General features: G+C 36.4%; 3 protein-coding genes across 8 annotated transcripts; 1 reads left to right on the top strand and 2 right to left on the bottom strand.

Moving 5' to 3' along the window:
* Positions 1–830: 830 nt before the first annotated feature.
* Positions 831–4,139, bottom strand: LOC113702409 (uncharacterized). 2 transcript variants are annotated; one of them, XM_027223605.2, is made up of 3 exons: positions 3,747–4,139; positions 2,558–2,795; positions 831–1,201 (listed from the first exon to the last, which is right to left on the bottom strand). In XM_027223605.2, exons 1-3 carry the CDS (start codon positions 4,053–4,055, stop codon positions 1,119–1,121), a joined length of 630 nt encoding a protein of 209 aa, XP_027079406.1. In that variant the 5' UTR covers positions 4,056–4,139; the 3' UTR covers positions 831–1,118. The 2 variants fall into 2 exon arrangements, with proteins under 2 accessions (XP_027079406.1, XP_027079407.1); XM_027223606.2 differs by having other exon boundaries at positions 831–1,181; positions 3,747–4,136.
* Positions 4,140–6,296: 2,157 nt separating this feature from the next.
* On the bottom strand, positions 6,297–10,020 carry LOC113701069 (protein OPI10 homolog). 5 transcript variants are annotated; one of them, XR_011818507.1, is made up of 4 exons: positions 9,663–10,020; positions 9,067–9,562; positions 8,682–8,717; positions 6,297–6,679 (listed from the first exon to the last, which is right to left on the bottom strand). XR_011818507.1 is itself a non-coding variant. In XM_027221546.2 (3 exons), exons 1-2 carry the CDS (start codon positions 9,763–9,765, stop codon positions 9,099–9,101), a joined length of 567 nt encoding a protein of 188 aa, XP_027077347.1. In that variant the 5' UTR covers positions 9,766–10,020; the 3' UTR covers positions 6,297–6,679; positions 9,067–9,098. The 5 variants fall into 5 exon arrangements, 3 of the variants coding, with proteins under 3 accessions (XP_027077347.1, XP_027077348.1, XP_027077346.1); XR_003450805.2 differs by having other exon boundaries at positions 6,297–6,649; XM_027221546.2 differs by lacking the exon at positions 8,682–8,717.
* Positions 10,021–11,081: 1,061 nt separating this feature from the next.
* On the top strand, positions 11,082–15,299 carry LOC113700964 (cytochrome c oxidase assembly protein COX11, mitochondrial-like). The gene is made up of 8 exons (XM_027221392.2): positions 11,082–11,383; positions 11,490–11,595; positions 11,771–12,152; positions 12,236–12,288; positions 12,765–12,837; positions 12,931–13,035; positions 14,425–14,505; positions 14,600–15,299. The coding sequence occupies exons 2-8, from the start codon at positions 11,534–11,536 to the stop codon at positions 14,699–14,701; spliced, it is 858 nt and encodes a 285-aa protein (XP_027077193.1). The 5' UTR covers positions 11,082–11,383; positions 11,490–11,533; the 3' UTR covers positions 14,702–15,299.
* The last annotated feature ends 1,695 nt before the right edge of the window (positions 15,300–16,994 follow it).

The following is a 16,994-nucleotide window of genomic DNA, read 5'->3' as shown; positions in this document are numbered from 1 at the left end:
TTGATTGAATTATTAGTTCTCTGATAAGCCAATACATCTTCTTTGATAAAATTAAAGGCCCAACTAATTGATCGGTTTATCGGGTTAATTGGTTGACCGTCAAAATCAGGCCGGTTTAATAACTATGGTACTAGTTAGTATCAACTCTGGGTGGCCAGGTGGGCTTTTTTCTTCTGCTATCCCTATTCCCTACATCCAGTGTGTGGGTGTGTGTGGATATGCGGGTGTTGGCAAAGCCAGGTTGAATTGAGGTTAAAAAATAAGATGATATTAGCGGTTGTGGAACTCAAAGAGTGGTGCGGTGTTTGGATGATAAAGATCGCAGCCATTTTGGCAGCCATTTTGAAATCCTCTGTGCCATTACCCCCACTTACCACGTGAGAGTAGAAAAAACTTTAACAAACAGCACATAACAAGTTAGATAAGTAGGACATTTGACATACATATATAAATAACACTGAGTTGTCACTGAAAAAATAAATGATATTGAAGATGTCATGTAAAATATCAGTTCTTTAATACTTTGAGACGTAATCCATTCTGCTCTTTCTTTCTTTTTCTTTTTTTTTTCTTTGGATGGAATCGACATTGTAATTTAATGTGACTTACCTATTAATTTGGTTGATAAATCACATTATTTGAGCAATATTCGCAATTAATCAAGCACTAGTACTAGCTGGTAGGAGCGGTAGTTTCTCGTTCAAAGATTCAAGGCTTTCATTTTCTGGTGAAATGGCCGAATTTCAGGTAGTCTTGCCGGCAAGTCCAGGAGGAGGTTGTTGGGAGTTGGATGGTATTGACACAAGGGCTATTTCTCTGCACTTCCACGGTTACGCAGGCGTTTCTGATTTTCATTTGTTCAATTCTGGGCAGTAGTACCAACCCGAAGATTACATACATCAAAGCTTTCTTCTTCAAAGAGATAAAGGCCAGCCAGACAGTGACTATTCTGCCGACATTGTTGACATACACTCACAAGATAACTGGGGAATACCTTCGGGAATGCAGCAGTTATAGATTACATTTTTTCGTGCGACAATTCATGTCCTCCTGGATTATTTTTTTTCCTAGAGAAGAGTTTGGGAGGGCATGTCCTGGATAATCGTCATTGATCTCGTCTAACTATGGCAAGTTAGCTCCTGCCAAGACGCTCGCACCAAACCTTCTAGCCAGTCAGGAAACTGCATAATCACGGAGCAACCTGTCAGTCATCAGAAAGAATCAGGGGTGATTATAACACCGTTTACCTTAGCATATTGCCCTCGATTTAGTTCCTAGAAATCTAATTAACTACTACTTTTCATGACTAGATGTGGTCTAGCAGGTTCAGAAAATCCCACTAGAACAAAGAGTGGCAAGTTAGCACCCAGAACACAATATGACCTGTACAAGAAAAGTGACCAGTTCGCCCGCACCATCACAAGGATGTGCCTAAACTGATAATGATACCCCCACCATGCATTAGAAAGTGATCCATAATATTTTTTAACACAGCGAACAATGGCCAAAGGAAAAGCCATTCAATCAACTCACTACCATAGTCAGCATAGATCACATCCTATCTTATATACCAAATAGCTGCTTGTGTAGGAAAATTTTCTCTGCTTGACATTATAATAGCATGGTAACAAACTTTTTTAAGTTTTCAATCAAACTAATGAATTCAATTCACCAATAACAAATCACTCCACACGGTCAGTCATGCCCTTAAATCATCACTTCTTAAAAGCAAAGATTATGTGGTTTGGCCAAACTGACATGGGTCAATAAAACATAGAACTATAACACCATAATTATGAAAAAAAATTAAGTACAAAATCACAAAAAGAAGTACATAAATGAATCGAAATCCAAAGCTGGCTAAACAAGCTTATCCAATTAAATAAGCGTACATGACTGTACACCAGATGCTTTGGATCATCTTTAAAATTTATATAGCATGAATTAAGGCATTAAATTGCAGCATGATTCCATGAGTTTAATGGAGTCTTAAAATGCAATTAATATGTCGATTAATATGCACTTACAGTACAAGTATTTTGGTTCAAAGCGAAAATTAGTCAATTTATCGACTAATTTTTGTTATGAAACTGTTAAGCTGTTAGTCATTGGACAATAGAACAGGAAGAGCCTTTGAGGACTTGAAGAAAATATCAGAGCGGATGTGATGCATGGTCTTTCCTGATAATGTTAATAGCTCAGCCAACCTGGTCAAAAACTACCACGCAACTTAACAGAAGACCTTGTCAAGGAAAGACATCTGGGCACTTGTATATACGCATATAACCACAATGCAGTAGGACACTTAAGTACAGGCAAAGAGATTAATGCCAATAAAAAGTACTATTAAACGAGGATAAGCACAAGCAGCTCAAACTGAGAGAAGCTCTAAAAACTGAAATGAATACATGAGCACCAAAAACATAAGTTAAGCACCAGTTACCCTGTTGGATCTGAGCTTATAAAAGAAAAAAAGTAAGCTCAGTGAATGTGTCCATTTAAGAGCCAAAGTGGGAGAAGAAAGAACGGAGGATGAGACTTGAATTAAAAGGTCTACCTGCGGTAATAAGAGGAGCAATAATTGCAGAAATAGTTGTAGCAGAAATAACAAACACAGCAACGGACAAGGCACCAATATAGATGGCTGTAACAAAAGCAAAGAAGATAGCCAACAATCCACCAGCTGCTGCTAATGACATGAGAGAAGATATCACAATTGCATTTACATTTGCAGCAAGATAGAAGAACATAAAAACTAGAAGTCCTGTCAGAGCCATAAGAGCAATTGTTCCAACCTGCAACAATCACCAGCAGCAAAAGAGATATCAATAATGGCGTGCTGGAATTTCCAACTCAATAACATACAGCTTGAAGCATCAATTCAACAGTGATGAAGATCAACTCTTTTTTCATAAAAATGCTGCAGACACAATTTTTCGTGTTTACAAATTGACCAACCATGACTTCAAGTCTCCACTGCCCCTTCAGTTCAATCAAAAGGACAGTTTTACAAATGATTGTTCTTCCTGAACAGAACACATCCCCAAAGATGAAACAGTAAGGTAAACTCAGAGTATTAATCTCATCCTGTAACTTCAAGCATCTGAAATTGGTATTGTGATGAAAACCAAATGCTTTTTGTCTTACTTCGATCACGCTTTGTAAACTAGCAATATGCTACGGAAAAAAAGGGGAAAAAGAACTGGCTATGTATTCCGTATTTTAATATACGCACAAAATCATCTTAGTTGGATACAGTAGAACTTGGTTGGTCAAATTAGTACCGCAACTCTGTAAGATCCCCGATAATTACACCTTTAAAGTAGTTTAAGTTGATACGAAAAATCATGACCCACTCAAGCATACGACATTGCCTTACGTGGGCTTTGACAGACAGAAAATTAAGAACAAAGATCAACTTCTGGAAGATTCTAATCAAGCATGCAAAACTTCTACTTTAACATAAGTAATGGTTAAAAACTATCCTTAAGTTTTGGATAATAGGAAAACTTCACCAAAAAAAGTACAAAAGAAAAACAAGAATAAAAGTAAATTTATTCAGTATATTCATGTTTGAAATCATTTCTCGTGCCAAATTTATATTCCTCAGCTACACTAGAAGCAAAGAATCAAGCAAAAAAGAGAAAAATTAAAACCAAGTAAAATTAATACTATAATACCCAGAAAACAAAAGAGACAAAGAAGAAGAAGAAGAAAAGTCGATCTGGGGTGGAGTGATTTCTTACGGAAACAACGAGAAGGGCTCGGAGAGGGGAGCCACGGCGAGTCCAGAGGAGGACATGACGAGCTGTATTCTTAGTAGCAAGGCGAAGCAGAGGAACATTTTCGGAGAGAGCAGCTTTGGACCGGCGAAGCAGAGGAGCAGATGCTGAGCTTGGAAAGAACATCGCAGCAATCAAACGGTTGAAAACTGTGTAAAGAGTGGTCTCTTCTTCTTGTCGAGAAGTCCGCTTGGCATAGAAATCTTTCTTGTCTTCACCGTCTCCAGCAACCTCGACATTGACGCCGTTAGAATTCTCCGCCGCTCCCTCCATCTCCAATCACAATTCACAATCTCTGTTTTCTGGTGTTTCTGCGGGCGCTTTCTAGTGCGCGTTTGAGCGTGCAAATTTGAGTGTTAAGGAGGAGTGGAGTGCTGGCCAGAGTTATTAAACCGGGCACAGGGTGGAAACTCGACTAAAGGGTGGATCAACATATTACTGATGGGTGGTTGAACCGGTAGGTTATTAAATATATTTCATAATTTTTTATATAGGATGTATGGTATAAATATTAATAAATTATGCCATAGCAAAGGCTCATTTAAGTTAATTTGTTATAGAATAATTAATTCTTCTACAAGTCAATAAAATCTAAATTTAATCAGTAATTCACCTACCTTCAAATGTAAAATTTTGTCTATTTGGTATAATTATCTAGTTTATTTACAAACTTTAAATGTAAAAGGTTATTAAGAACAATGTTTGTATTTAAAATGAATTGTGTAGCATGTTATTTTTAAAATTCATTTCTTAATCTACTGAGCCCAAGAAGTAATAAGTTTTATTAAAAGATTTCAAATAAATTTATTTTACAGAAATTTAAAAAATAAAGAAAGGATTGGCTAAAAAGTTCGTATAAAGTGAAAATGACCATCAATTGACATGGGTTGGTGGCCTTATGGTAAGTGTACTCTATATACATGCACAAAAGGATCCAAGTTCAAACCATAACAACACTTTACTAAAATTTTTATGATCTACCCGATTCTTAATAAAATTGGCCGGATTCTCAATTCAATTCAGGAAACTAATGCTACCCAATTCTTTACAAAATTGATAGGGTTCTTGGTTCAATTCGATTGAACTATCGGTTGTTAATAAGTCAATAGGTCTTATTCAATAAGATTAGAGACCCAACTAATTGACCGATTCCCTGAGTTAATTGGTTGACTGTGAAACTGGACCGGTTTAATAACTATGGTGCTAGTTATAGCAACTCTGGGTGCCCAGGTGGGCTTTTTTTATTCGGCTTGGGCAGACCAAGAGTTGGATTGTTCAACTCTATCGTTGATTGATGGGAAGACCAAGAATTGCGTGGGGTTGTGTGTTGGGAAAGCAATGTTGAATGGGGGTAAAAAGATGAGATGATGTTGTTAGCGGTTGTGGAGCTAAGAGTGGTGGGATGTTTGGATGATAAAGACCGCAGTAATTTCGGATAAAGTAGTGAAAATGTCAGTAGTGGGATCATCTGTGTCACTACCCAGTGTCAAATTCAATGTAAATCCCACTTATCATATAAGAATAAAAGAAATTTAAATAAACAATACATGACAAGTTAAATAAATAGGATATTTAATATAAATATGTCAAATTCTATATAAATCTCACTTATCACACAAGGATAGAAGAAATTTAAATAAACAACATATGATAAATTAAATAAACAGAATATTTAGTATAAATATAAAAGTGACACCGGAAAAAGTGACACTAAAAGTCTCATGTAAAATATTAATTTCTTTAATACTTTCAAACGCAATCTATTATTCTCTTTCTTTCTTTTATTTTTTTTTCTTTGGATGGAACGGATATTGTAATTTAATGTGACTTACCTATTAATTTGGTTGATAAATAGTAGCATTATTCGATCAATATTCACAATTTATCTAACACTTGTACTGGTTGGTACTTGGTAGGGGTATAGTTTCTCATTCAAAGATTAAGGCTTTCCTTTTCTGGTCAAATGGCTGAGTTTAAGGTAGTCTTGCCAACAAACAAGTCCAGGAGTTTGTTGGGCTTTGGGTGGTACTGACACCTCACAGTTAGGCAGGCGTTTTTTATTTTCATTTGTTCAATTCTGGGTAGTACCAACTCCAAGATTTCATTTTTTTTATTCAATACAATAGTTTTTATTTTATATCTACTCCTACTTTATACCAAAGTAAGAGATAGATCCAATGAGCCAATAGAAAATTTGAAAGAGACTGAATCACTATCGAATCAAATAAATGTCTCTGCACCCACGGGTAAAACTTTCAAAAAATTCTGAAAAAAAATGCAAGTCAAGGGAAGGGATGGATCAAATCCCTTGACTCGCAAGGCTCTCCCAGCTACTCAAGATTACATACATCAAAGCTTTCTTCTTCAAGGAGAAAAAGGAGAGATATTTTAGTTTCAATTAAATCTGTCTTATCACTTCCCACGCACCTCGAAGTAGTCTATGTCGGAGCAAAGAGACAGCTTAATGAGTTTCATCTTGCGCAGATGAAATCATGAAAGGGACAAAACAAGAGAGAACCTGGAACTCTGGCAGGATTGCACAAATCAGAAATATTTAATATCGATCTGGGCATTTGAACAGTAGACGTTGCCCATGTCGATGTTACAGATAAAGGGAAGCCAGACAGTGACTATTCTGCCGACATTGTTGACATACACTCACAAGATAACTGGGGAATGCCTTCGGAAATGCAGCAGTTATAGATTACATTTTTTCGTGCGACAATTCATGTCCTCCTGGATTATTTTTTTTCCTAGAGAGAAGTTTGGGAGGACATGTCCTGGATAATCGTCATTGATCTCGTCTAACTATGGCAAGTTAGCTCCAGCCAAGACGCTCGCACCAAACCTTCTAGCCAGTCAGGAAACTGCATAATCACGGAATAACACGAAGCAACCTGTCAGTCATCAGAAAGAATCAGGGGTGATTATAACACCGTTTACCTTAGCATATTGCCCTCGATTTAGTTCCCAGAAAACTAATTAACTACTACTTTTCAAGACTAGATGTGGTCTAGTAGGTTCAGAAAATCCCACTAGAACAAAGAGTGGCAATTTATCACCCAGAACACAATATGACCTGTACAAGAAAAGTGACCAGTTCGCCCGCACCATCACAACAATGTGCCTAAACTGATAATGATACCCCCACCATGCATTAGAAGGTGATCCATAATATGTTTTACCACAGCGAACAATGGCCAAAGGAAAAGCCATTCAATCAACTCACTACCATAGTCTGCATAGATCACATCCTATCTTATACCAAATAGCTGCTTGTGCAGATAAATTTCTACAACACAAGCATACTGTTGGTTTGTATTCTCTGAAACTTTCTTAACTCAGTTAGATATTGCATTTTTGCTAATTATTCCCAGTTTAATTAGTGTAAAACATCCTATACTGTAGTACCAAAGTGAAGATTAAAGGGCATGAAAGTGAAGATTTAAGGGCATGAAAGTGATGATTTAAGGGCATGATTGACCATGTGGAGTGAATTGTTATTGGTGAATTGAATTCATTAGTTTGATTGAAAACTTAAAAAGTTTGTTACCATGCTATTATAGTGTCAAACAGAGAAATTTTTCCTGCACTTTCTTCTAAATAAGATTTGATCCAGCTGAAATTAACAGCATACCAATAACACTTGCAGGCTTGAATATGCTTTCAATGACCATATACAGCATAAAGCAAGCATTACACCCTTAACCATAAATACGTAAAAGATAGCTCCAGAAAGGATATATATATATATATATATATATATATATATATATATGGCCATGACCAAAATATACCTAATGCCAACACACTTTTCCAGAAGCAATCTTGTGAATTTAAAGGTTCCATCGACATTTGCAGATCAAAATGCTGAAGAAAATTCGGGATGTAGCAAGTGTAATTTATTCAACAGAAAATACAAGGGATGTCTTTATTCTGTATAGTTCCAGGTTCTTCTGATGATCCCACATTATACCAAATGGATTGCCAATTGTTCTTTTGTTGAAAGAAACAAAGTCAATACATTACAAGAATAATGAAGGACATGAAGTCTAAAGAATTCATAAGAACCCACAAAATGTTTTTAAAAAAAATTCATGACACAAGCATGAACATTTTGATATGTGGCATTCATCCTCTAAATTTACATCACATGCTTTCAACGTATCAGGCAAACAAAGAAACATGAACAAAAGGGATAAAAGCAGACGACATTAAAAATAAGCAATCACCAGAAATGCCAGAGCATCACTTCAGTCACATTTGGAAGTACTGCAGAATTCCTCGATCTGTTACTTTTTGAGGATTTATTCCTCAATTTCCACTAAATTCTATCCAGTTTCCTGAAGTCATAGATCACAGCATTTCATTTGTTCCAGGATGATTTTGCCATGATTTCCAAAGCCACTAGAGACTCTATTTAACTGAAAAGGCTTCTACTTCTTAAATTTTCCTTCTGTTTACCTACATCTGAATTGTCTATCTTAACCAAGAGCTTATGAGGACAAAACCATATCAAGTGCTAACAACAAAAATTCCATTATTAGTGCTTATCTATAAATTCTACCAGATGGAACTGCGGGCATAAAACTACACCTCAGATTTGGTTCAATCTGGATAGGAGTAATACATCGCATTTTTATTCAGTTCAGACATTTTTTCAGGCCTCCAACTTGTAACAGTCTACAAAGCGCTTGCCAGATAAAAAAGGTCAAAACTTTCCCACAGAATTATGAAGCCAAAGAAATAACATTATGCCACACAACTAACATTACTACCACACAACAAAATCCTGAAGCATCAATGAAACTACTTTCCAGTATTGAACCACTCCGCTTCTTAAACTTTAGTCTTATACTTAGTTGATACTACTTCAGACAAAGAAGAAAAAAACCAAACCTTTTGTTCTCTTATAAGTTCTTCATTCTTTTTGTCCTGTGCATGTACACAAAAATAGAATTAGCAATGTTGTTTCTCTAAACCTCCACAAGTACTACAAGGTGCATAGAGAGCTACATTCATCACACAAAACTCAGCCCACACCGCGATGCTACGAATTAACCAATTGCAGTGACAATAAGCTAATAGCAAATGCAATTATGCGAGTGAACATTAACGAACCAAACTTTCTTCTTGATTCAATGTGGAGAAATCAGGACAACTCAGCGGACAACAAACAACAACCACTAACTTCAAATTTTCAACATCACAAAATCCTAATAATCAAACCAACAGCGGTTCTGTTCTATATCTACATATCACAGCTACCCCATAATTTGCCCACCTCTCTATCATGGTCAATGCTCGGCCTCAAAACTACAAAGCAAAACCCTTCAAATACTCAGGGTCCCGCTTCGCCCGCTCCTGAAACTTCTTAAACCACCGGTCCAAAATATCCATGGGCACTACCAGCTTACTCCCATCAACCCCACAAAAAGACTGCATAAAATTGAACAAATTCTCTCCAACTTTCATGGCCAACCGTTCGATTTTCTTTTCAGCAGCAACATCAAGGGAGGGGAGGGACGAAAGGTCCTCCACCGAAACCCCAATTTTCGCAGATAATGGAGCTGAATCCGGCGCTGTGAGTTGTAACTGTCCACCGGGCTCCGGCCACGGCAGAGATAGAACTGCAGAAGGGCGCGTGATAGTCACCGCGCCGCAGTACAGAAAAGGGGAACCGGGGGATTGAATGTAGACGGCCAGGGCTTTTTCTGGAGGGAGTGTGAAGTTGTTGAGAAGGAATATGCAGATTTCTCGAATTGAATCGTAAGCTTCACCTGCGAATCATTGAACAGTAGTCGAATACTAGTTAAAATTTGGACACTAGCTAAATAAAACAACATAAATTACTACAAAAGATCGGATTTTGAGACAAACCCACGAAAGTATTCATGTCGAGGATCCAATGGAAGGTGTCGATTTGAGTGAACGTGGAGATGTCCATAGGGAAGCTGCGGTTTGGGAACACTACTCCGAACATTGTCTTCTTCTTCTTTTTTAGTATTTTTTTTCTTTCGAGGGATTAAAAAAATTGGGTGAACAAAGAAATGGGAGAAGTAGTTTTTGAGTACTGGGGTTGAAAGAATGAAGGAAGGATCTTTGATCTTTCTTTTCGAGTCTAGAGAAGAGATGAAGAAGATGGTTCTGAGGACTGAAGAGGTTTAGCAGAAGAAGTGGTGGGCAGCTGAGAAAAGAAGAGTCCAGAAAGATCCGGGACAGATTCAGTGTCTAGAGCCAGTTTTGGAAATGAATAAAACACCAAAAAGCTTAATCCTTGTAAAAAAAATACTAATAATAAAAATAATTTTGGTAAAATATTTAAAAAAGAAACAACAAATTTATTCCTGAAAAATGGTTTTTTGGACACTTCAAAAGTTCAAAGAATATACTAATAGAGTCGATTTCCAGAAAAGAAAAGGCAAAAAGTGTTAAGACAGTACTAGAAAAAAAAATGATATAAGTTTCAACTCTACCTATAATTGTAGAAAAAAATTGACAATTATAAATTGTAATTGACTTAAAAGAGTTCATTTTGAGAAAAGAAAAAATGAAAAATAATTTTAGATGATAGGATACTTTTTAAAACAAAAAAGAAGTTTCAAAAGCAAAAAATGACAGAATCTAGGAGTGTTTAGACAGCACAAATATCTCAAATAATATTTTACTTGCATCATATATACATTTTCCAACTCACATTTTTATATTTTCAATTATCTTTTTATCTCATATATATCACATCACAAAAAGTGATATAGTAATTATTTTAAATAATATTTTAAATAATACTCTATCCAAACAAAATATATGACAAAACAAAAGTCAAACATAAGACGTTAACATTTCTCTTCCCAGTTGTTTCTAGGATAATTTGCCATTGAAATTGATAAATTGAAGAATAATGATAGAGTGTGATTTGATTAGAGTAAAAATTATAATCAACGAACGGGTTTAGATAGAGAATTATTTGAAATAATATCAGATAGGAGATTATTTAGAATATTTTGAAAAAAAATTATAACACTTCTTATGATATGATATATGTGAAATAAAAAATAAAAAAATAAAAAAAAAATTATTAAAAAAATTATTTATGATATAATTAATTTTTTTAACAAATAAAACACTATTCAAACATTTTTGCTGAGATATAACCTAATCAAATAAAAGTTTCTGACTTTCTGGTAACATAAAAGAGAAAGAAAAGAAATAATTACAATTTCCCTCTCATGTTTTCCTAAAATACGAAATTAAACCCTCCAATTGTCTAAATTGACCTTCATTTCGTTTCATATGGATAATCGCTAAAACCTCCCCACCCAGCAAAGCTATTCTTGGCTTCTGGATCGCAGCCACGCCCCCCAACCGGCAACCCCTGCCTTGCTTTCCTCTTTTACGGTTGTAGCTCGTCTTATTCTCTTCCCCTTCCGCCCCTCCTTTACTTCTTGTCCTTCAGTAAATTCTTCTTCATTGATCAATTTTTAGACATAAATACGAAAAACCCACAATTCAAATTCCCGGAGAAGACAACTACTTCACACATCTCATCTGATTAAACACGACTCCCAAGGTTAAAGGTTCTACATTTTTTCCATTTTCAGGTTGGTTTTTTTCTCTAACATTAAACTTCTTCTTCTTTTTTTTTCCAGAAGTTATAGCTTATAAAGTGTGTGATTGATTATTTATGTGAATCTCTTATTGTTTCAGATGCGAACTACTTGTTGACAAGTAGCACTTTAATCTAGTTGAACATGTCTCTATCAAGACTTTCTGGAAGAACCATTTTCTTCCCTATCCTTGCATCTTTTTCCAGGTAGCTTATCTACTAGTTCTATGTTTCTTTTCCAACTGTCCTTTACCAAATTGTGCTCAATTCTTGCAATCATGATGTTTCTTTTTCTTTTTTCTTTTTTTTTGTCTTCATTTGCGTGTATTTGTTGGAAATATTTTTTCCCCCTGAGAGTATGGTTGTGTTTTTTACTGTCCAGGAATTGCACAGGAGCTATTGGGGAAAGTTATAATTTTGTAGGTATTAGTCATGCTAGTTATAGGCAGAGTTTTGGAATTAATAATGTTAGTTGTAGGCTGAGTTTGAATTGTTTGCTGCCAAGATATGAAGTTAGAAGGTTGTTGTTTAGCAAGTGTAGTGGCGTGTCTCCCTTTGGGAATCAGAATATTGGGAGGCCTTACTCTGTACTTAATTCTCGGCCCTATGCAACTCATGCTACGACTGAGCGGAAATCACAGAAGACGCTCATGTACTTGACAGGATTGGTTTTTGCCATGGTTGGACTGAGTTATGCTGCTGTTCCTCTTTATAGGAGATTTTGTCAAGCCACAGGATATGGGGGTACAGTTCAACGCCGTGAGGTTAGTTAGCATCTGGTGATTATAGGTCATGAAATAAGCTGCAAAAATAGCCTTTTAAAGTGTGGCATTTTGTGAACTTGCAGACAGTTGAAGAGAAAATTGCCCGCCATGCTAAAGATGGAACGGTCACTACCAGGTTTAGTTTTATCTTAAAATTATCCAGCATTTTGTTCTCTGATTATTAGTTGCATCATGGTTGAGACAAGTTTAACTCTTGACCTTATGCCTTTTGAGTGTCAAGTGCAAGTTAGTGTTAGCAGTTTTTGCTGTGTTTGTAATTCAGTGAACACACAAACAAAGATCTCAATCACAAATTGTAAAGTGGCAATAGTAGAAGACTCACAGGAGTACGGCAAGATTTTTGCTTGACTAGCTCCCATTTCAACATGATAGCACTTTGTTCATTTCGTCAGTCCATTGCTCATTGTGTCAGGCTTAGGAGTGATGATCTGTTCCATGACAATGGCCAAGTCCAGTCCCTTGTTTGTGTGCTATATAATGTCTATTCAGTTTAATAAAATTTGGGAAGATCAGTAGATTTGTCCTTGTTCACAAGGTTACTGGTGGAAATTCAATTGAACATCTGAATGAATTATTTGGTTATGCAAGCAGAGAGATCGTTGTCCAATTCAATGCTGATGTGGCTGATGGAATGCCTTGGAAATTTGTTCCAACACAAAGAGAGGTGCCCTGTACCTTTTTGTCTAGCATGGCTTGTTGATGCCCATTTGACTCAATTCAGTTGGCTGTACTGTTAACGTCTTCAGTATATTTACAGGTAAGAGTCAAGCCAGGGGAGAGTGCCCTTGCTTTTTACACTGCTGAAAATCGAAGTTCGACTCCAATAACTGGTGTATCTACCTATAATGTGACTCCCATGAAGGTGCATTTCGTTGCTTCTGTTATAAGCTGCCAAAATCGTGCCTTAACTTTGTCTGCTAGTGGTGGTGTATGAACCACTTTAATTGACTCTTAAATCCATTTGGGGTCATTGCTGTGATCTGCTGATTACTTTGGGCTTGATCGTAGAAGTTTTGGATCCATATGAACTCTTCTTTTCCTCTCATCTGCATTTGAAAACCACCCCTCGCTCAATATCATATTTCTTATATGTGTTGTGTAATGTCTGCATAACTCGTCATAAGCATTGAGCTTTTGGTTATTATACGACAGCCTGTCCATTATTTTTGTCCTAGTTGTATAAAGTGTAACAAAAATAACAACAGAATTACTAAATTTGTTGTTGAAAATATGTTAATCTTGAGATTTGCATATATAGAAGTAATGGTCTGCTGGCATGATGCCTGTTCAGTTGTCGGTCTGATTAACTATCCATTGGTGCTTCAACAACAACAGTTAAATGTGAGAACTGATCTTTTTTTTTTTGGCCTTCTTTTCTGTTTGGGACCGTAAATGCAGGGTACTGTTCTTACTCTCTGTTTGTTTATTTTCTAAAAATGTGACTGGATTTTAACCCATGGCTTAGTAGGGTGATAAGTTTGATTTTCTGAAACTTTACTTAGACCTGAATAAAAGAATGCAATAATGACAGTACTTGTAAGGACATCCTTTTGTTTTTGGCTGCAATTTTTTTGTTTCAATTGATATTCTACTACAGTATTGTGGGAGCAGTGTATTTTTTATTTTTTTAACATTGAGGTCAATTCCTTGTGTGATTGCCTTTTGTTATCATCTGTTTGTTCCATTTGAGCTATATAAATCAAATGCAAGGCAAACTTTGTCAAAAATGCTTCTTGTAGTGTGATTACCAATATATATGCGATAGTTTCTTTCTTCTCTCATCTTTTTTGGTTTGTTTGATGGGTGGTCAGTAACCCTGGTACCATATAATCATGCATAAGATAAATTGCAGATCAGCTAACTTTTTATCTAACCATCATGTGCTTACATGAAGCATCCCCTTCTTTTCCTCTTTTTTTTTTTTGGAAGAAGGAAGGGAGGGGGGGGGGGGACGATATTAATTTCATTTTGAACCCCTTTCACAAATTAGAAATGTTATTCAGGTTCATTGAATTTGTTGTGCCTCTTTGGTGATGTTAGTACGAAACTTAAAATTTCTTTCGAGTTTTATTCTCAGCCAGACTAATTGTATGGTATATCTGGTGTGAACATCTTCACTTGGGAGCGTGAGACTATAAAGATATTTTTGGTCCAACCAAACCTTGTCTCATTTATTCAGAGTGATGATTGATGATTTCCTTGCAATATAAATTATTTATTCGTGGTTGTTGCCACCTGCTGCTGCTTCCAGGCTGCAGTTTATTTCAACAAAATACAGTGTTTTTGCTTTGAGGAACAGCGGCTCCTTCCTGGGGAACAGATTGACATGCCAGTAAGTAATGTTGTATTTTCGAGCACTAGAACTGGCTGCCTTCAGTTACTCTTTCTTTCCATTTAATTTTCATTGTTATGACTTGTATGTGTAGGTGTTCTTTTACATTGACCCTGAGTTTGAAACAGATCCTAGAATGGATGGCATCAACAACTTGATACTTTCATACACATTTTTTAAGGTTCCGGACGAGTAACTGTGGATTACTTACCCAGAGTTTCTTGGTCAGCATGACTTCCTTTTTCTTCGTTAACGTGGTGATTTTAGCTGCAGTTTTCGTTCCAACCGTGCAAGTTCTGACATTGGAAGTGCTTCAATCTTTTAATTAGTTGGAACTGACATGTTGATGGGCACCTTTGATCTCTTCCCCAAAAAAGAGTGACCATTTTCTTCTCTTCTTTTGTTGAGTAGAAAATTCAAATTTTGAATGAATAAGCAAACCATTGAACCCAGTAGCTACAATGTACCATTTCTGTTTGAGCCAAAGTTGCAGGGTCATGATTTCTTCCTGTAAGACTTGGGTTAAATTGATCTGCAGAACTTGAGCTTATTGGTTGCAGTGGGTTGCTTTGCTCCTTCTTGCATGCTGTGCAAGGAAGGATAAGGGTTGTTTGAAGGTCTATTTGAACCATAAATGACCGACTTGTACCCCTTGAATTTAAGGTCACTACAGCTGTGAGGATCGCTATCTTCTGAAATATCATTGTGAAATGTAATGCTGCCATTATGATATGTGAAATGGCAACACCTCTTGCTGGTCCATTACAAGTTAATTAATACTTCATTTTATGATATGTATTGATAAATAAACTACTCCTCAAGCTGCTCGGCCAGACTCATTACATAAAGAAAAAGGAAAAAAAAAACGCGGATCAGAGGTTTGGGGGTCCTCAAGGGATGCCCCCATTGGTATCTTGTGCTCTGAACGATACTATTCAAAATGGGTCTTCGCCACGAATCCTTTGTACCTGCGTGTACTTAAGTCTAATATGTTAAATGAGTCATGGGCACAAATTTCTGCTTCTGTTTTTGGAGGAAAGTCTACACAAGTTATATCATATGCGTCCACACTTTACAATGTGAAACACTACTGTATAAACTTAATTAATTTGGTTTTAACAAAAAAATTTGTGATGTATGATATAGAGGCAATTTTAGAACAATTAGCTTAGATATTCATCGGGGAGGGGCTTTTGAATGTAGGTAAGAGGTTCGAAACCTTTTTGCATGTGATTTCTTACGACTTCTCAATAGTTTAGTTGGGTTCATCTCCATTTCCCTCCCATCTCCCGCTAATATAGGATCAATTGTAAAAATGTTGTACTGGAAAAGAAATGAAAAGAAATTCAGGACAATTGTGAACGGTAATGATGAACCTGACAATGAACCTAACGCTATCCTCAGAGTTTTGGAATGCAGAAAAACAGCTGGATTCGCGACTTTATATGCAGCTTTAGCCCCCGGGGCTGAATGTCATGTTGACCATCATTTTCCCACACATTGCCTAGTGATTTTTAGATCCATACACTTCCTATAAGAAGAATGCTACTAGTTTCTTCGGTTTGTACCCTTTTTTTTATCCTCGACATTTGTTACCATTATCATCAGCTAGTTCACCATGCACCAAACTGCTGTGCAGTCGGATGAACTATAAGCACACCCAAGTAACGCATATGATACGTTTTGCTACACCTATATGACCCTACTTTGAAGAGAACATATTAATATTCACAAATTTGAGGGTATAGTGCAGCCTTTTTACATAAGGGTTTAATCAAATCCTTTCCCGCCTTACTCTAAATTCTTCGTCCGCAAGTACAAAATATTATCTTTTTGAAGTTAATCATATTTGAAGTTACCTTTTTGCTCTATTACGCAGTATCAAATTTGGCACTGCTGAAAACCCTTCAGCACTTATCACATAGGGCGATGACAACTTTGTCCCTGTGAATACCTTTTTTTTTTTTTTTGTCGGACACAATAAATTTTAATTTACAACTATTCCGACTCTATACCATACTAAGGGAGGAGAATTTAAGGAAAGAATCAGAAAGGTACTGGATCATCACCGGCCCAAACTGCACTCGAAATTTTTCCAGACGGTCCTTGTGAACACTTATTTCTTGACTTTTGATGATGCTACTAAGCCAAGACTGAAAACATACTTTGGCCACAGACGTGTATTGATCGAGCGAATTAACAGAGAGTCAAATTGCGACAGAACCAAAAATGTACTCTTACTGTCTACTTCTGCTGAATTCGTGGTTATAGGGTGACAGGCTCGCTCCACTGGTTTTGTCAGTCAATTATAGTGTGTTGGCCAATTTAGGTATAAATGTTGGGTCTGTTTTTCGTAACATTGTCTTCAATAGTAGTGATTAAAATCGCAGCAGACTGCCGAAGCATTTTTTTTTTAAATATTTTGACATGTTGTTGCCATATTTATGATTGATCAAGGAATCGCTTTACAGCGTGGACGGTGTCGTATT

This window comes from Coffea arabica, chromosome 7e, assembly GCF_036785885.1.
Source record: "Coffea arabica cultivar ET-39 chromosome 7e, Coffea Arabica ET-39 HiFi, whole genome shotgun sequence".
Lineage (NCBI taxonomy): Eukaryota > Viridiplantae > Streptophyta > Magnoliopsida > Gentianales > Rubiaceae > Coffea > Coffea arabica.
Note: the sequence above shows the minus strand (reverse complement) of the source record. Positions and strands in the feature narration are given on the sequence as shown.

Coding starts and splice junctions, on each gene's coding strand:
- LOC113700964 (XM_027221392.2), top strand. CDS start 11,534: ATGTCTCTATCAAGACTTTCTGGAAGAACCATTTTCTTCCCTATCCTT. Junction 12,289..12,764: donor GATGGAACGGTCACTACCAG/GTTTAGTTTTAT, acceptor TTATGCAAGCAG/AGAGATCGTTGTCCAATTCA. Junction 12,838..12,930: donor TTGTTCCAACACAAAGAGAG/GTGCCCTGTACC, acceptor GTATATTTACAG/GTAAGAGTCAAGCCAGGGGA.
- LOC113702409 (XM_027223605.2), bottom strand. CDS start 4,055: ATGGAGGGAGCGGCGGAGAATTCTAACGGCGTCAATGTCGAGGTTGCT. Junction 2,796..3,746: donor GAGCCCTTCTCGTTGTTTCC/GTAAGAAATCAC, acceptor TGATTGTTGCAG/GTTGGAACAATTGCTCTTAT. Junction 1,202..2,557: donor TGCTCCTCTTATTACCGCAG/GTAGACCTTTTA, acceptor GATGACTGACAG/GTTGCTCCGTGATTATGCAG.
- LOC113701069 (XM_027221546.2), bottom strand. CDS start 9,765: ATGTTCGGAGTAGTGTTCCCAAACCGCAGCTTCCCTATGGACATCTCC. Junction 9,563..9,662: donor CGACATGAATACTTTCGTGG/GTTTGTCTCAAA, acceptor AATGATTCGCAG/GTGAAGCTTACGATTCAATT.